This window comes from Eriocheir sinensis, chromosome 5 (assembly GCF_024679095.1).
Source record: "Eriocheir sinensis breed Jianghai 21 chromosome 5, ASM2467909v1, whole genome shotgun sequence".
NCBI classification, from domain to species: Eukaryota; Metazoa; Arthropoda; class Malacostraca; order Decapoda; family Varunidae; genus Eriocheir; species Eriocheir sinensis.
This window is the reverse complement of record NC_066513.1, coordinates 26,667,211-26,685,637: the sequence shown is the minus strand read 5'-3', so window position 1 is coordinate 26,685,637 and position 18,427 is coordinate 26,667,211. Positions and strand designations below refer to the sequence as shown.

Genomic DNA, 18,427 nt, shown 5'->3' with positions numbered 1-18,427 from the left:
TCGGGCGACAGGTCAGACCGGTGGACCGCACGCGGCCTTTACCTTCATTCCTGTTATTAAGGCCTCATTGTCACCCTCATTTATTTACTTATCCTCCCATTTTCCACTCATTCACTTATTCATCTTAAGAATCCTCGGTTATCACTATCACTATCACTACCCCTTCCCTGCTCGTTTATCATATCATCTACGGTTATCACTTTCCTTTTGTACTGTATTCCCATTACTATGTTTTTTCTCTCACCTCTTATCACCATCGTATCATCGCCTTAGCTATCCCAAACTACCCTCATCCTTGGCTACTCAGAAACGAGGAGTCGCCTTAAGGAAACTTCGGAACAGCATCTCAGTTTGGAGTATTCGTGCGTCACCTTACCTCAATGAACCTGAGTCATCATTAGCTCCCGCCAACACCTGTTTCTACACCTGAGCCGAGGGTAATTAATGCCGTGTGAGCCTGAAAATAAGGCGATTTACATCGGTTCAGTGCAGAGGCTTGTTGTCATTGTTCAGGGTGAAGGATGTGGGGGAGGTCAGGGTGCGTAACGATTAACAAGAGCGGCTATCATATGACCGGCGTGCGAGGGGCTGATTGGCGGCGTCTCGATCAGCCCAAGCAAGGTAAAGAGTCCAAGGTTAAATAATGGTCCGTCCAAGGGTTCGTCTGTAACACTCCTCTCAGTCTGCCTAAACATCGGGCCGGAGAAAGAGAGGGCGGGGGCGTTGCGGCGAAGGAGATTCACAACAGAGGCAAGTGTACTGGATTGGCTAATGTTACCTGGTTTAATTAGCATCTTTCCTTAGAGAGATGTAAGCCTTGAACTCGCAGAAGCATCACTAAAGTATCACCAACTATTACTGTGGTTTTACCTACTAACTTATCTTACTTATACTTACTTCCTTACTAACAATAAGACTAATACTCCTCAATCATCATTAATTACTAACCTATAATTTACATCTTCATCCTTTCAAAGATTCATCACACATTGACATGGTTGTTACCGAGGAAATCAGGAGTCGCGAATGTGATGCTAATAGTGAAATTTATAGTGTAATAGTGTTGTGTAATGTAATAGTGTAGTGTAATGTGAGAATGTAAATATAACTTGTCCCCAGTCTCGGAAAAGTAAGAGCGTGAGTGAGTGTGGAGTTCGTGACACCAATAAGGACCTTGGCCGTGGATGTGGAGCACGAGAGCTGAGATTGCTTGATGAGGGGGAGGGCGATGCGTGCAGCAGACAGGGCCGAGGGGACACGTTGCTGAGAAAAACTTTGATAATACTGGGTCCGGAGAGAGGTCGTGTGGCTACATATTCTTTGATTTTGGTTACCGATGAGAGTGCAATGTGCTACTTGTTTTGCTGCTACTTCTGTGTGGCGCGTGCAGCAGGGAGACTATGCAGACGTAGCTGAGTAAGACTTTGATAATACAGGGCAGGAGCGAGTTGGTATGGCTAGACATTCTTTGATTTTGGTTACCGATGAGATTGCGATGTTCTACTTGTGTTGCCGCGGCTGTTACTGTACTATTACTACTATTATTATAATTTTAGACACTCGTATCCTAGAATGACAAAGGGAACTATGTCGAAAGTGCGTTATATGACGAAAAATTAAGCTAAAACTCTGGGAATCGCCGAAAAATTACTTTGCGAGTTATTTTACGCAGGAAACGATATCACAACAAAACAACAACAACAACAAAAAAAAAACCCAGCTTAATGCAGATCTCTGTAACCCAGTAACAGGGAAACAGACTACTAACCTTGGCGTGCAAGAACGCGACTCCGTAACCAGCTCACTTATCTCGGGGCAGCGCGTAGTCGGCTCAAGGACACTGGCTTGACGGGAAGTGATGCTGGCGGGCAGCGAGGAGCGGGGAAGTGGGCGGGAAGGGACGGGGCGCCTGCGTGACAAACGTAGACGAGATGAGGAAGACGGGATGAGTAGGAATAGGAAGGTGAAAGAAAAAGGGCGGGAGGAAAAGGGGGAAATGAGTTTGAGGAGGAGGAGGAAAAGAGTAGGAGTGGAGGAAATGATAATATCGAGGAGAAAGAAAGGTAGGAGGAAAAGGAGGCGGCATGGAAAAATATGATGATATTGAGAAGGAGGAATAGGAGGAGGAGGAGGAGGAGGGGAATTCTTACAAGGAATTTTAATGCAAAACTGATAAAAAATGAGTTAATCTGTACATACAAAGCTAGACTTGCAAAATACCGTCATTAGGTAACCAACGTTCTACATATGTTCATCCCATTCACAAATATAATAATCTGAAGCTTTCTTTCCAATAAACTTTAATCAATTAGTAAGAAAACTATAAAAAAAATGAATATATGTAAACAAAAGTATAAATAAGCATAAATATAAATAAAAGAAATATAAATAATCATCGAAATAGTCCCAGAATTCCACAACAATACTGTGACACTCTTGTACTGGACGGCATCGAGTCGGACTGCACGTGGACTTTACTCATTGGAGCAAACCTGGAAATCCCAAGACCCGCTCCTTTCAATATTGGTAGAGGACTTCGCTTATCGATGAGGGGGGGGTGGAGGAGGAGGAGGAGGAGGAGGAGGTGGGAGAAGGTAAATAGAGGAGGGAGGGGGAGATAAATGAAAGCAGATAAAAAAAAATAAGTGGAGGAAGAATAATGGAGAGACTGTGGAAGAAAAAGAATAGACTGACATGGTGTGTGTGTGTGTGTGTGTGTGTGTGTGTGTGTGTGTGTGTGAGCGTGCGTGTGCGTGTGCGTGAGCGGTAGGGAAAACAAAGGTCAACTCCTATCACCACCACCACTACCACCACAATCACCATTATCCACCACCACCACAATCACCATTATCCACCACCACCACCACCACCAACACCACCCTTCACCGCCACCGCCGCCGCCGCCACTCCCCGCGCGCACACAGACAATTCAGCTCTTCGATAACGTTATCTGTTGCCTTGATTACGTACCTACCCTCGCAGCATAAAAGAGGAGAAAAAAAGAAAAAAAGTATTATTTTTCCTAATCATCATTGCTATTCACTAACTCAAGGACATAACTTCTTTATCATCCATTCTTATTTTGACATTTTCTTTACCATTGAGACTTAGATAAAGAGAGGGAGGAGTTACATGCATAGAGGTGGAGAGAAGGGAAGGGAGATAAAACGGAAAAATATAAATAGAATAAGAAAATAGAATAAAAAGAGAAGAAGATAATAATGATCTCTTCCTTAAGTTCACGTATGGAAAAGAAAAGGATAAAGAAGCAATTTGTTGTAGAGAATTATGTAAAGAAACGTAAAAAAATGAATAATTAAAACATTTCTAGTAATCATTCAGTAACCTTGGTGGTGGTGGTGGTGGTGGTGGTGGTGGTGGAGTGCGATAAGGGTTTGTGTAACGTAGGGAGGGGGGAGACAAGGTGGGGGGGGGGGGGGGTATGAAGGAGGGTCGGCGGGCATTGAGTCGGTACACTTGCCACTTAGCCACCACCTCCCGCGGGCGCCACACAGGTAAGGTAAACGGTGATTAAATTTGGGCAGGTGTTCACGGCAGGTATACTACTACATTAATTTTGAAAGGCATTTTGTACATTAATTTTGAAAGGCATTTTGTACCTGTCCGTATTTCTTTCCGTTTTCTTTTCTAATTCACCTTTTTTTAGAATATTTTGTTAGTGTTTTCGGATTTACTAGTCTTTCTATTCATGGTTTATTTCGATTTTCTATCCTTTTTATCATATATTTTCTAGTTTCATTCAGCTTTATTCTCGTGATGTGTTTTCTCTTCTTTCTGTCATTCATTCTCCTCCTCCTCCTCTGATTCCTCCTCTTCCTCATCCTGGCTCATTTTGATTTGCTGCTTCTGTTCCGCACGAGCTTTTCATCTCCCTTCCCTTGATTTGCTTCCCCTGTCCATCCAGCAGTGAATGGATACCAGGTATTAATCGGGGGTTGTGTCCCGTCTCCTGGGGTCTGTTCCCTTCTATAATTCCTTCCCCTTCCTGTCTCTCTCCGGCATATGACCACAGATGTTGCGCCGACTAAACGAAACTTTCCAGCTTTTTTCATTGATTTGCTTTTTTTTTGTTCTCTAGTCTCTTGTTCTTCGTGTTCCTCTAATATTCCCCGTCCTCTCTCCACTCCTCTATATATGCCCAAGACTGTTGCAATCTGCCAGTCATCGCGTACACGTGACACACAAGAATTAGTTAATCTCGCCAGGAGTGACTCAGAGGCTTCATTTGACATTCCTAATATAACATGTGACTGAACACCTGAGCTGCCCGTGCCTTTATCTTCGCGGTTTTATTATCCTCGTGATGTATTACGTGGTTATCTAAAACGTCAGGGTTGTATAAGCAGTCTGGCGGTGTTTTGAGGTTTATTTAGCTGTTACTTATCATGGAAAGGACGTAACTATGTTTTTTCTTTACCATGATGAAGGTAGTGGTGATAGAGGTTGAGATATAGAGTTTTAAGATAGATTTACAACACATTTTACGACTTTATATGTATATCAACTTGGGTAATACAACACATGAAAAACTGGCCTAGATTATAAAAGATTCCAGCATCTATATGAATCCCCAAAACACAATCTCTGTATCTCCTCCATATAGCTAAAAGATTTTCCCTCTTTTCAACCACATAACATCTGGTCCCATTCCTGCCCTTCCCTTGCTGAGCCTTGAACTTTGTGCCCGTGGAGTCCGAGAGGAAAGATAAAGGGTGGGGAGGAGAGAGAGGAAGAGGTCGAAAAAAACCTTTATCTTCTCATTACCGAGCCCCAAGAAACTGATTACCAGATACTTACACACGAACTGCAGACTTCTGTTTGTGTATATTTCATGTCTCCACCCTTTACAACATTTATACCATTTCTTCACTAGGTTTTATCATTATCAACTTTTTTTTTCTGTGGGTGAATCTATCTGGAGCTCGGTATCTACGCCTCGTGATGATGTGCAGGCAAGAAGAGACGGCGAGGCATTGAAGCTGTTGATAACCGCTGATAGCTTATCGGGGCCGCTGAAATAACCTGTGTTCCTACCCCTTGAGAGATGGAAAAATTGTGTCGCTCCAGGACTTAACTATCTATTGACTTGGGTTCAATACCTCCCAAGCACGTGACAGTGTAGTGAGCCTCGTGATGTGTTTTTGTGTCTTGTCAATGGTTACATAGCTGTCAGTTCATTAATTCTCCATTGGCTTTTGGTATTGATATGCTGGTAGATGGAAAATGAGTAGGTTACAAGACATCTGATTAACTACTCGGGTCAATCAATGCGTAACCTAAGTTTTTGAAGAGCAACATGGCACAGATATTAGACAGTGGTATTTTTCACTCACCATTTTTTTTATAGTCTCCTCTTGAGCTACTGGTCGGCCTGCTAATCAGTCAGACAGTGCGACAGCCAAGACGTGTAGGGAGTATCCTATCAGATAACGCAACCTACCTATCTTAAGTTCAATCTTAAACGGATGTCTCCTGGTTCCAATCAGAAAACCTAACCAACCTAACTTCTATTCAATCTTAAGCGGATGTCTCTCTCTTAGCAGGTCGATCAGCCAGTCTGTTAGTCCTCGAGCCAGCCTACCCAACTTATCTTAATGGGATGTCTTCCAGTAGTTATCAGAAAACCATATCTACCTAACTTCTATCCAGTCTTAATCGGATGTCTCCTTGTCAGCAGGTCGATCAGCCAGTCTGCAAGTCCTTGAGCCACTGACACAAGATGGGCGGGGACAAGTACGTGTGCACCCTGAGTCCTGAGCTCCTCCAGCGGGCCAAGGATGAGATCAACGAGGACCCGGATCGTCGCGAGGCGGACATCGAGCACATCAGGGACTGGCTCAGGCACCAGCCGCACATCAACGCCAGGATGGGTGAGTGAGTGTGTTGGGCGGGGGTGAGAGGGTTAGGTTATGACATGTCCCCGCTATGATGGGTTTAAATCAACGTTGCCAGATTGTCGTACTCACCCTTCCATGTTTATCGATTTCCGACCCAAAAACTGCCTCCTCGACCACAATAACTGCCTTTATATATAGTTATCGTTAAAATGGTTAATTATTGGTGTTTTTTGGCAATAGCTATGGCTCAGAAACCGGTAAATACGAGGCTCTGAGTACGACAATCTGGCAACGGTGGTTTAAATCGTTCCTTTTCGCTTTGTAAACAAGAAAGCAACAGAGTAAATTTCCTTGGCAGCCCAGCACCCAGACTAGAACAGGCTACATATCAGGTACAGTCTTTGAGAGTTAACTACATGTTCTATTTCGACTGTAAACTTGAATGAACGATGGATAGGAAATTCGTCCAGCCCAAACCTTTTCCGAACACATCAGGGAATAGCAAGAGAGAGAGAGAGGGACTTCTTTAGTAATATGAGACCGAAACAAAAGCTGTATTAGCCTCACCGAATTGGAAAGTCAAATTTCGACTATACAGTTGATTAGGCATTAGACAAAACCTCTTTAGACCCTCAATCTATTAAAACCTAATGTCTAACACGCGTTTTTTAACCTCACAGACGACTGGACCATCCTGAGGTTCCTGCGGGGCTGCAAGTTCTCCCTGGAGCGCACCAAGGAGAAGCTGGACATGTTCTACACCTGCAAGTCGCTGTGCCCCGAGTGGTACAAGAACAGGGACCCGCAGGACAAGAAGCTGCGATCCATCCTCGAGCTCGGGTAAGACAACGCCACGTTCTTTCTGCTCCAGTTTGATTAGCATTGGCTGTCCTCTCTAAACAGTACTCATTCCTAGCTCATTCCTAGTACATAAAGCAGCATCAAAAGACTTCCTATTCTTACTTCAAAGTTGTAAAGTAGTAAAGAAAATGCAATACCATGACTACCATATTATTTTCAAGCTTCTTTGCTGGTTCTATACACCAGATTATAAGAATAACTAGATATATAAGAAAAATAAACCCCTATTGTTTTGTCTGTGCTAGATATCTACTTGTTCAATTTAATCTAGTTCATAAATGCATGATAATGTTATAGTATCTAAGACTGCTATGTACAAAGCTCTAACGGATGGTTTGTAACAGACTAACTATGTGTCATTTTACGTCTGCTGTGATTTAAACGGTCTATGCATGCCATGTTTGTACAGTAGAAGTAGTAGTGGTAGATTAACGTTGCTGTAGAGTAGTGCTTGTTATAGGTGTGTGTGTGTGTGTGCGTGTGCGTGTGCGTGTGTGTGTGTGTGTGTGTGTGTGTGTGTGTGTGTGCTTTCATGTCCTGTTCCCTGTGGTTATATTGCTGACTCAAAAAAAGTGTCGATCACCTGGAAATCGTAGTGACTAAAAGATTTGAACAATAACTTGCTCGTAATATCATCCTGCATCATACGCGTGCTGTCCAAAATGTTGCTACAAACGTGTTTCCTCTTGTTTTCGGATATTTCCAGTTTTCAGCGATCATTGCGGTGCTTGATACTTTTTTTATATTCTTTGATAAAGTACATTTGCTGCATGTAGCTTCGAGGAAGTTTTTGTGGGGGTTAAAAATTTGCTCAGTTATTATACTTGATTTATTTCGGCACTATTTCTATTTATTTTTTGGTAACTGATGGTAACGACGTTAAAGTTTGACCCCCACAATAATTCCCTCATGTAGATCCTTAGTATGCTGGTGGTAAACAAAACACGAGGGTTTGTAGACGATGAATGGAGACGAACAGATTCTGCCAATGATTTGATTTTTCATCGCATAAACAAGAACCTTTGATAAAGTTACACGCTTGATAACGAAACAGGCCAACGTCGTGTCTATCCTAAGGCTGATATAATCTTGGACGTGAGGCAAAGTAGAAGTTTGTGACTCGTCAGTACTGGGCACCAAAGAAGACGCCATGTGTACATACAAATGTTTCGGGTTTTGTGATGTCGAGTTTCTTTCTTTCCAATACAATGATTTTTTTCATAAGCTAATTCCCCTTGCTTGTGGACCAGTTCTTAACGGTGAGATCGCTACTTTCCGCGGGGTGGTTCAAATGTTACAGGCTGGGAAAAAAATTGTCCAACGTGGCTCCTGCAACTGCCTGACACTATTGCCTTGCTCGTGACCTGATTTACAGTTTCTAAAAAAATTGGCAACTGTTATTTTGCTTTAAATTCTGGAGGAAATAGTATGATGGCTCAAAATATTACGAAAGTTTCATCACTTACTGGTCCGAGGCAAACATTCTCCAGGGACAAATTTTTCTCAGCCTGATTGGGCTAGCGGACGCTTCACGCGCCGAGTATGTGGGTGCTGCTTCGTGAGTGTGGGCGGGGGCAGGAGCCGCTCCCAGGGCACGGGCGTGTGCGTAACGGTCGTGTATGCCTCCCCAGCACTTTCCTGCCGCTTCCGGGCTATGACCATGACGGTCGCCGAGTCGTAATCATCCTCGCCGGTGGCCACGACCCAAAGCTTCACTCGATGGACGAGGTGTTCAAGGCGACACACCTGATCAGTGACATCATGATAGACGAGGACGAGCAGTTGTCCATCACGGGCGTGGTGCAGATACTCGACCTGAAGGGAGTCACGGCGGCCCATGCGCTTCAGATGTCGCCACCCTTGGTGAAGAAGGCCATGACCATCTGGCAGGTGTGAACACGTGCTGGTACCGTAAGCAAGAACTCGCCCTTTGACTCTTAGGGTGCGAGAACTTGCACAAGCATCTTTGTTTTAAGGCCGACTAGGGACATCCATCGAGGCGCGGCTTGAGCACAGGATTCATCAGTGAAGAGTTACCGTGTGAGACTAATTGCACACAGGTTTTATAAATGGTTGGAATATGAAGTAAAGTCCAAACAGGCAAACCTATAAAAAACAGGGAAAATATTTCGTATTCCTTGCAATCAACCAGCCGTCGCTATTAGGACATGATTCGAGATGTCGACAGGGTAATGGGGGAGGGGGGGAGTAGGGGAGGAGAGGTAGGGGAGACAACTTTGGGGTTGCTGATAGAGCAATCATGTACTCGAGTTCCTTCTGTACTTTCGGCGGTCTTGGATGAATAAGACTTAGAGTAATGTTAACCGTACAAGAGCTTTCTCTTTGGGGCTGTGCAGGAAAAAAATTGAAAAGCTGAGGGCGGTAGGCTTTCAGAGGCGTGGCTACATGTTTGAGGCTTAGGTCGTTCGTTCTCTGGTCTCATCATATCTAGCCTCGGCAATCCTGCCAAGTGGGTACTATGTGTGGTGGTTGCAGTCTGGCGGTGTGGTATTCGTGGCTGGGATGTTCTTAGCGACAAGGCACAAATAGTACCTTGTTCTGTTGCTAACACAAATAGTTTACGGGCACCACCCACGTTCTGTCAAGGGAAAGTCTGTAGTGTATGGGTTGGCGCATTGCAGTATTATGTTGCCGCTGCCGGGCCATGACCAACTGGGCCGTAAGGTGCTGTTCGGCCGCTGGGGCATATATGATCCAAAGATGGTGTCCATGGACGAGCTGATAAAGACCACCTCCATGTTTATTGACGTGATGCTGGATGAGGACGAGCTGAGCAGCATAACGGGGTACGTTATGTTGGGGGACTGCACGGGGCTCACTGTCTCTCACGCCATCGGCTTCACTCCGTCACATGCGAAGAAATCCCTGGTGATGTGGCAGGTATGTGTGCTGCCCATGGGAAGGCTCGGTGAAGAGAGAGAGAGGGAGGGGGAGGGGGAAGCCAGCGGTCTTAGGTTCATATCATTAATGTATCGGGACTCCCATCACGACTCTTTTCCGAGGCCACAGAGAAGATAACCGGTTTTCTTGCGTTATTTTTCTCGTTTTTGGTGTAGAAATCATGTAAAACTATGACTAGGATCACAGTCTATGAAAATCCCAGCAACTTCTACGAGAGGCTTTAGGCGTGCTGAGGTGCCGATATGCTTACTACGAATACGGGTAGCAAGCAATACGAGGTAGCAAGTTACGTGGAACAATGTTCGTAGGGCAGGAATACCACAACTGGTCCTGAAGAGGTGTTCGTTGATCTTTAGGGGAAGGAGAGCGACCGTCTGCATAGAAGTCTGATAATGTCTTATTTCTCATCGGGATGGCTGTAGTTGGTTAGGTGTTGATGTAAGGTGACGGAGGTTAAGATCTTCCAGCAGCAGTAGTTGGTTGCATTACATATTTGATCATAACAACACATTCGTCAGTAACGTGGTGGTTGTAGCGGGCAGTGGTGGGGTGAGGCAGTTAGCTGGTTGTACGGTGGTGTGGTTGCGTGGTGTTGGTGGGGAGGAACACAATAACTAACGAACGGTAGTGGTGATGTTGCAATACTAGTTCACTTTATGGCAATGATGTGCAACAGCTAAAGGTGGTGGTGATGGTGGTTAGCGGTGAGTGGTGTCGGTGTAGAGATGGGAAACATATCCTCCTTGCAGATACGAGCAGTTATGATACATATCTAGGCCACACCACATGTAAAAACTCCCATCAAATAGAAATTCATATGTCCAACATCTAAAACTAGTGGTTATGGTGGTTAGCGGCTAGGGGTATTTGTGTCGCGATGGGAAAGATATGCTCCTTGCTGATACGAACCGTCATGACACATATATAAGCTACACCACTTGTAAAAACTCCCATCAAATAGAAATTCATTGTGTCCAACCTCTAAAACTAGTGGTTATGGTGGTTAGCGGTGAGGGGTATTTGTGTCGAGATGGGAAAGATATGCTCCTTGCAGATATGAGCAGTCATGATACATATACAGGCTACACCATTTTTAAACGCTACCATCAAATAAAAAATCATTATAACACCACCACCAGAAGTACAACACATCTTCCAAAACACCACAACCAAACCCACGCCAACCACACCACCACTACACCCATCCCTACCACCACCACCACCACCTCCGGCAGTATATTGCTTCCTCTGACCGGGTATGACTACATGGGGCGAAGAGTTATGCTCGGGCGACTTGGCCACTACAACCCTAGCAAGAACTCTGCGAACATGCTATTCAAGGCCCTGTCCATGGTGACCGACTGTATGCTGGAGGAGGACGAACAGGCATCGGTCACGGGCTACGTTGCGATAGGCGACAACGCGGACATGTCTCTGTCTCACGTGTACATCTTCACGCCATCCATTGCCAAGAAGGCCATGGTGCTCTGGCAGGTGAGGAGGAAGAGTCAATGTGCGTTCCTCGGTTCGAAATCCTTAACTGCATTGTGGGATGGGAGGTGGGGAGGTCATGTGCAAGGGTACTGTAATCGCGTTGGTTGTATTATGGGAGACCGTGATTTTCATGTTGCCTTTCTTCTGTGAAACAATTTATAGGATGCGAAATACTTAATAACAAACAGTAAGAGTCAAACCTCGTAAAATAGCTCTAGATGAAAGTGACGACTGAAAAGAATGAAATATGACTCACCTACTTACCCCGTTTCCTCCTCCGTGACGACCAGCACAACCCCACTCCACTGTTACTTCTCGACTGCCGTTTGAGGTACAGTGCTGCCCTCTGTTGGTACTGAAGCTCATCATTTCTGGCTTCAGTTTTGGTCCTCCCCGTGTATAAAAAAGTCATCGTACATTGAACTGATCCAGAAGTCCCGTCTCTCTTCTGGTTCGTTGAAAGGAGGTTGGAGGCTAGGGTACGATGACTATAGTTCGTCTGTCCTCCACCACCAAGGCGGCGCTGGTGTAGTGGCGCCGCATATAAAAACTCCGCCTGACATAAGCGCCTTTTCCTTACTTACAGACCTTCATATCCTACGTGGCACTCATTTATGGCCTTGTCTTTGAACTCGGGACGGGACTCGCTCACCCCCGGAGGCAGGAAACTCGTTCCAGTACTTACTAACTGCTGGGTGAACCCTGGCACCAGTGAACTCGCCCATAGTCATCCCTCAAAACACAAGCGGGCTTTTCATCGTGGCTACCCTAAGTCACGAGACCCCCTGCGAAGAGGGCCACCCCATGTATATAGCTTAGTGGTTGGGATTGGTCCCACTGCTTCCCGCCACTTGGATCAGCTGGCGGGGACAAGGCACCTTCAGAAAAGTTGGTTATTAGGTTTGTAAATGTTTTTTTCATATTGTTAGGCTTTGTCAAATGGTAAGGTAAAGTTAGGGGGCATACGCTATAGTTGCGCGTGGCCTCGGTGCTGATCTCCTTCGCATTGGCCCTTGAGCCTTTGATGGGTAAGAGCCCATTACTCCGGGGCACAAGGCTGGTGGGACATCCGGGTTACCACAGTTTAGCTCTCCCAGGTTTAATCAGGTACCCATTTATCGACCAGCCCGAGAGGGAGGATGAACAGCTGCCATGTTTTGCATTGGTTGATTTGTGCCTATTGCTTTGGGGTTAAATTTAATCGAACACTTGTTTTTTAACTTGTGGAGCGAGTTCCAAGCATGCGTCACCTCGTCAAGCTTTGCTTTTGCTGTTGAGTGGGCGGTGAATTGTACGAAGTTTCTGTTCCGGTTTTATGATTTTATCCGTTGTGGTGTGTTCATGCTTTGGGTGATGGATGACCCGGGAGAGTGGAGTCCCTGGTTCCTGGTAATTTAGCTTCAGACAAGGTGAAAACAGTCACTCTTCTGTCGCAGCATCATCCTCCCGCTGCCCGGCTTTGATCAAAACGGCCGCCGGATGATGCTATCGCGCCCGGGCGGGTTCGACCCTTCTTACGCCACTCTAGACGATCTAACGAAGGTGGCCATGATGCTGTTTGACGTGTATCAGGAAGAGGACGAAGCGCACACCGTGACGGGCATGGTGATGGTGGAGGACTTCAAGAACTTCTCCATCTCCCACCTTGCTGCCATGACGCCCGTTGCCATAAAGAAAATGATGACGCTCTTTCAGGTATTCTGCTTGGCCTTCTCCCCGCGTGGGCACTCGGCATCAATGGAAAGGGTTATAAATCTTAGCAAATAAGAAGTGACTCTTATACTTGCGAGGGTGGAGGACCCTGAAGTGTTCACGGCCTACCTTTTCATCTGTTTTGCAAGATTTAGAGTTACTCCTAAGTGTGGCGATGATGATGATGATTGGGGCGTTTAGTTCTTGGCGCCACAACTGCAGGGTCATATGGAGCCGAATATTAAACTAAACAAGATATACTATAAAACTATAAAAAACGGTAATTAATTAATAACATGATAAAAAGGACTCCATAAAGGGCCAGGAGGTTGAAGGCGCCAACCTCCTGTAGGAAGCCATAAACGACTTGTTCCGGGGAGAGTGCCTTGTCCCGGGGAGAGTGCCTTGTCCCGGGGAGAGTGCCTTCTCCCCCAGCACCTGAGAGAGAGAGAGAGAGAGAAACTCCCGTCTCCACCCCGACACAGGGGGCCGTATTCTTAAACATTTCGGTGCCCAAGCAAACACAGCTGACAAGGCTTTCGTAGGAGTTTTGGGCATTTCCAGGGGTAGTTTTATGACCCTTTTGGTAGTTCAACCCTTCTTCTGAACGGTGAACCTGGAAAAAACACTCCGTGAAGCTCCATTAATCTTCTTTTCGGCCTTTGGAAATAGTTGATGTGAGGGGTGGAAGTGTCTGACAATACCGACCAGGGACTCGACTTTGGGTGCTTTGTGTGGTGAATGACCCGGAAGAATGGAGTCCCTGGTTCCTGGTAATTTAGCTTCAGACAAAGTGAAAACAATCACTCTCCTGCCGCAGCATCGTCCTCCCGCTGCCCGGCTTTGATCAAAACGGCCGCCGGGTGATGATGTCGCGTCCGGGCTTGCTCGACCTTTCTTACGCCACTATGGACGATCTAACGAAGGCGGCCATAATGCTGTTCGACGTGTATCAGGAAGAGGACGAAGCGCACACCGTGACGGGCATGGTGATGGTGGAGGACCTCAAGGACATCTCCATCTCCTACATTGCTGCCATGACGCCCGTCACCATGAAGAAAGCGATGACGCTCTTTCAGGTATTCTGCTTTGCCTTCTTCCCGCGTGGGCACTCGACATCAATGGAAAGGGTTATAAATCTCAGCAATTAAGAAATGACTCTTGTACTTACGAGGGTGGAGGACCCTGAAGTGTTCACGGCATTCCTTTTTTTCTGTTTTGCGATATTTGGAGTTATACTCCTTAGTGTCGCGAGGCCGCGGTAGGGGCTCAACACGTTGTCAGCAGCTCCCTGCTGCCTGGGAAAAACATGAATTTGAAAACGCCGAGAATGTTGTTGGCTTAGTCTCATGTGATGACGGCAGTCCGAGTTTGAGGGATTTTAATTTTGCTTTTTGACAGCACGATACTCGCCGCCTTTTTAGTAATATCCATTCACTCTCAAGAAGTTGGATTCGTATTTAGCTGCTTCTGCGTCATCCCGAAAGCATTGTATATAATAATTGTGCCCCAAATTTTGCCTCCATGCAATGTGGCAGCTGTTTAAAATGATCATCTTCCTTTAACTCATCGTGCAGTTCATGGCCTATTGATGAATAATTCTCTCCATTTATCGTTCACCACCAAACTGTTACTCGAGATAGTGAATTTTCTTCTGTTGGTCAGTGTTAGGGGTCCCATGGTGGTCTCCCAACTGCTTGTCGTTGTGTTAGCCTTCGTAGTGGCTGTGGTGTTGTGTTGGTGTGACGCCTAGCCCCCGTCCCACGTGTGTGTGGGTGCCTCAGGCTGGTGCTGCCGCTGACGGGCCGCTCCTCGCGAGAGCCTCTGGTGGTGATTGTGCGACCCGCCCTGAGGAACCCCGCCACCACCGACATAAACGACGTGACAAAGGCCATGCTGTTGGTGATGGACCTCTTGCTGGAGGAGGACGAGACGGTGGTAATCAGAGGGTTGGAGGTGGTGCTGGACTCTAGCGCGATGACGTGGCAGCACGCCGCCCAGATGAACCCGTCAGTGATCAAGAAGGCCGCCGTTATCATGCAGGTCATTGCAAGACCAGTCTCTCTTTATTGTCAGGAGGGAAAGGAGCGTGGCTTGCTAATCTGTCGGGTGGAAATGGGTGACAGGGCCTTGATTAACGTAGGTCTCGGGCGTAGGTAAATTATTCAAGCTATAGGTAAAAAATATGAGTTTAGTAAACTACCTAGTGACGGAAAGGAATGAATCTCGACCAAATATACATACAATCTGAGAACGTGCAATTCTCGCGTCATTACCCTGCGGGGTCTCCGAGACACACGCCGGAGTGTTTTGTTGGTAACGGAAGCGTGGTTCTGCACGACTTGCATGTGTGGACGCTTGTTATGTGGACATAATTATTATAACTACAATCCTTGCTTTGTAAGCTGTGGCTTTATTGATAGATTGTTTGTCCGTTCATATGAACACAATGTGGCTGTTCTCTTAGCTTCTAGGGGAATGACGTTGCCCAGGTTGCCTCACGCCTTGATTTGAATTGCTGCACGCACAAGTGTTATGCATATCATGAGGTGACTCTGTGTCAGCATTGGTGCGTTGGGCTGTGCGTGAGTGGCAAGTACGGAGACTGAAGGAAAAAGATTGATTTGCATGGCATATAAGATTTTCTGCACGAAGGGGCATTTTGTGTGTGGAACTTCCAGACAGAGCCAATGTGATGTTGCCTTCTGTAATTTCTATTGGTGATGGAAAACATTTCTTTACCTGCCTCACCCCCGCCCCTAGAAAAAAACCCTTCATAGTGCATGGATGAACAACAAACCCCAAGCAAATGGCACCTGCCTTTGCACTCTGCACCTGTTTAAAAGTCACTGTGAGGTGATGTAGCCCGGAGCTTTGAAGGAGAGGTGCTGTGACTGGCAGCACCTCCAGAACGGACTTGATCCTACCCTCACCAGAAGATATAGAGACACAGCCCTTCCCAGATAAAACGTGGGAGGGGATGGTCCTTGTTACATTACGGCACACGACTAAAAAGCTCTTGGGGCCAGGATGGTGATGCCGCTGCCCCGCTCCGGGAAGGACCAGCGCATCACGGTGCTGGCTCGTCCCGGGCTGCGGGACCCTAACACCACCTCGATGGACGACATGGTGAAGGCGGTGCTGATGACGCTGGACGTGATGCAGGACCAGGACGAGACCCTTGGTATCCTCGGTTTCCAGCTATGCCTCGACGCAAGCGGCCTGACCTTCAGCCACGCCGCCCAAATGACGCCGCCGGTCATGAAGAAATTTGCAACCATTTTACAGGTTATCCTCGCTGTCAGCAGGTCTTTGTCTCAATGCTGTTGATTCGACTCTGATTTATAGATGTGAATCGCTTAGCTGTCCTATCCCGGTGAGGGTAAAATGGATCTGTGACATGGTTTGCTAAGGCGTGAAGGAGCGACTATTGAGCCGAGGGGGAAAATAATATTCTTGTTTTTCTGTGCGTTGACGAGGTTTGGTGAGGTCGGAAAAGGGAGCATCGATGTTCTGGGTAGAGAAGCATTTCATAAAATCGTTAGATGTAGCGCTTAATAGCCGTTGAAGAGGGAAAATATAACCATGCCATGATTCGGAAGTTTCACTGTCTTGAGGGGCTATTATTACATTGGGCAAATTTTCCGTGGATCTTCAGTCAAACCACGATTTCCGCTGGCGTGGTTCTCATATTTCCGTGGTTTTCTGACGCGTCCACGATCTTCCAAAGCTACGGTAGATTTCACCGAAGGACGATGGTATTACTCACTATCATCATCAGCAGCAATAACAAGAAAGAAATGAGAACCACGCAACGGAAATCGTGGTTTGAGTGAAGATCCACAGAAAATTTGCCCAGTGTAATAACCCCTTTAATATGTAACACGCATATACTAGAGGTTTTACATTGCCATCCTGAGAAGCAATGAAGGGAATGAGCATCGTGTTAAATAGGACGGCAGCCAATCGAAGTCCTAAATTTACTTTAAAAAAATCTCATTATTACTATTTTACTATAATCAGGAATTTCAGTAGCTTCAGTAATATCATCAGCGACCTGTAGTTACTATCGGGGTGTCTCGAAATCAGTTATACCTTCCAAAAGGCTTGTGAAATTTTATGCATAGAATACTGAGGGATATTTTTTACGAACCTTATATATTTATTTCTGCAAACCAGTCGTTGTTACCTCGAGCTACCATAGTTCTTACGTTAGTTTTAGTCTACTTTAGCTTTATATCTAGTGAACTGCAAAAAATAATCAAAATAATGTGACAAAAACACTGAAATACTGCCTACAATACTGACTCGGGGTGGCAGGGAGGGATACTGACCTCTTTTTTCTCTGCTCCAGGACGGATACCCAATGCGGCCCAAGGGACTCAACTACATCAACACCCCCGAGGCCTTCAACACCGTCTTCAACATCTTCAAGTCGTTCATGAAGGAGAAGATGAAGCGAAGGGTGAGCTTGGTCGTCTGTGTTTCCTGCTGTAGTGTGGCCTAAGAGAATACATTAGCCATCCCTTCATTTATTATCGTAGAAAATGTATATTCTTAAGGGACACTATGGTTGGTTTTCTCACGCTTTCGCTTCTCACGTGAACTATATCCTGAGGCCGATAAGGAGGTCGGTAGCGTTATAATGAGTGTTCTTGTAGGTTCACGGTACAAAATGAAGGGTCACACTACCATAAGGTTCATAAAAATATCCCTGGAAATGCCCACAACACCTACGAAACCCTTGTCAAATGTGTGTGCTTGGACGAGGAGAAGTTTAGGAATATATGACTCTATAAACCGGTTGACTTCCATGGCAAAGTTTATTTTAGGTTTATTACACTCACATATACACAGTTAAGGCCCTGATAGACATCCATACCCCGACAAACACATTTTAAAAGATTACCAACTATCTGATCGAAGTGACAACCTGCAAAGAGAACACAAAGCAAAAAATATTACCTATCGTATCCATCAAAGTGTATTATTATTGTTATTATTTTATCTTTATTCTCCCCACAGGTGCACATTCACGGTAGCGACATGGAGAGTCTCTACAAGGAGGTGCCAAGAGATATCCTGCCTGTTGAGTATGGAGGCACCAACGGGACTGTGGAAGAGATAAAGAGTACGTCTGTCTGTCTGTTTCTAGGAAGGGTATTTACATATTGTCTCATTTTCTTATTGCATTCTCCCTTTTCTCATTTGTTCCATCCTTCTTTATCCTCGCCATAACCTCCATTTACTTTCTCCTCGCTACTATCTACTACGTTTGTTTCTGTCTGTTTCTAGCAAGGGTTTATACATATGGTCTCATTTCCTTATTGCATTCTCCCTTTTCTCATTCGTTCCATCCTTCTTTGTCCTCGCCATAACCTCCATTTCCTCTCTACTCAAACTATCTTCCTGCATTTCCTTCTCCTTTCCTCTAACCCCCAGTTGCTATGCCCTTTCTCATTTCATTCTCTTCTTCCTCATTCGTTCCATACTCCCTTATTCTTTCTCGAACCTCCATATCCCATGTCTTTACTACTTTCTCCCATTATTTCCTCCTCCTTTCTTTTCGCCTCCAGTTCCAATGCCCTTCTGCCTAATTT

General features: G+C 45.7%; 2 protein-coding genes across 12 annotated transcripts in view; one reads left to right on the top strand and one right to left on the bottom strand.

Annotated features, from left to right (window-relative positions):
• LOC126985755 (receptor-type guanylate cyclase gcy-3-like) overlaps positions 1-2,773 on the bottom strand; it is a 14,733-nt gene extending 11,960 nt beyond the window's left edge. Inside the window, exon 1 of one of the 2 annotated variants that reach the window (XM_050841041.1) lies at positions 1,769-2,773. The gene's annotated coding sequence lies outside the window, so the exon portion shown is untranslated. The remainder of the gene's footprint in view (positions 1-1,768) is intronic. The other variant, XM_050841031.1, reaches the window with a different exon arrangement.
• Positions 590-18,427, top strand: part of LOC126985796 (retinol-binding protein pinta-like) — an 18,390-nt gene continuing 552 nt past the window's right edge. Inside the window, exons 1-6 of one of the 10 annotated variants that reach the window (XM_050841255.1) lie at positions 590-750; positions 5,699-5,891; positions 6,539-6,698; positions 14,612-14,870; positions 17,182-17,292; positions 17,853-17,958. In XM_050841255.1, coding sequence (XP_050697212.1) covers positions 5,741-5,891; positions 6,539-6,698; positions 14,612-14,870; positions 17,182-17,292; positions 17,853-17,958 — 787 coding nt within the window. In that variant the 5' untranslated portion in view covers positions 590-750; positions 5,699-5,740. Of the gene's footprint in view, positions 751-3,433; positions 3,521-5,695; positions 5,892-6,538; positions 6,699-8,350; positions 8,610-9,361; positions 9,621-10,876; positions 11,136-12,571; positions 12,831-13,647; positions 13,907-14,611; positions 14,871-15,856; positions 16,116-17,181; positions 17,293-17,852; positions 17,959-18,427 lie in introns of those variants that run through there. The other 9 variants (XM_050841262.1, XM_050841196.1, XM_050841245.1 and 6 more) reach the window with 9 other exon arrangements.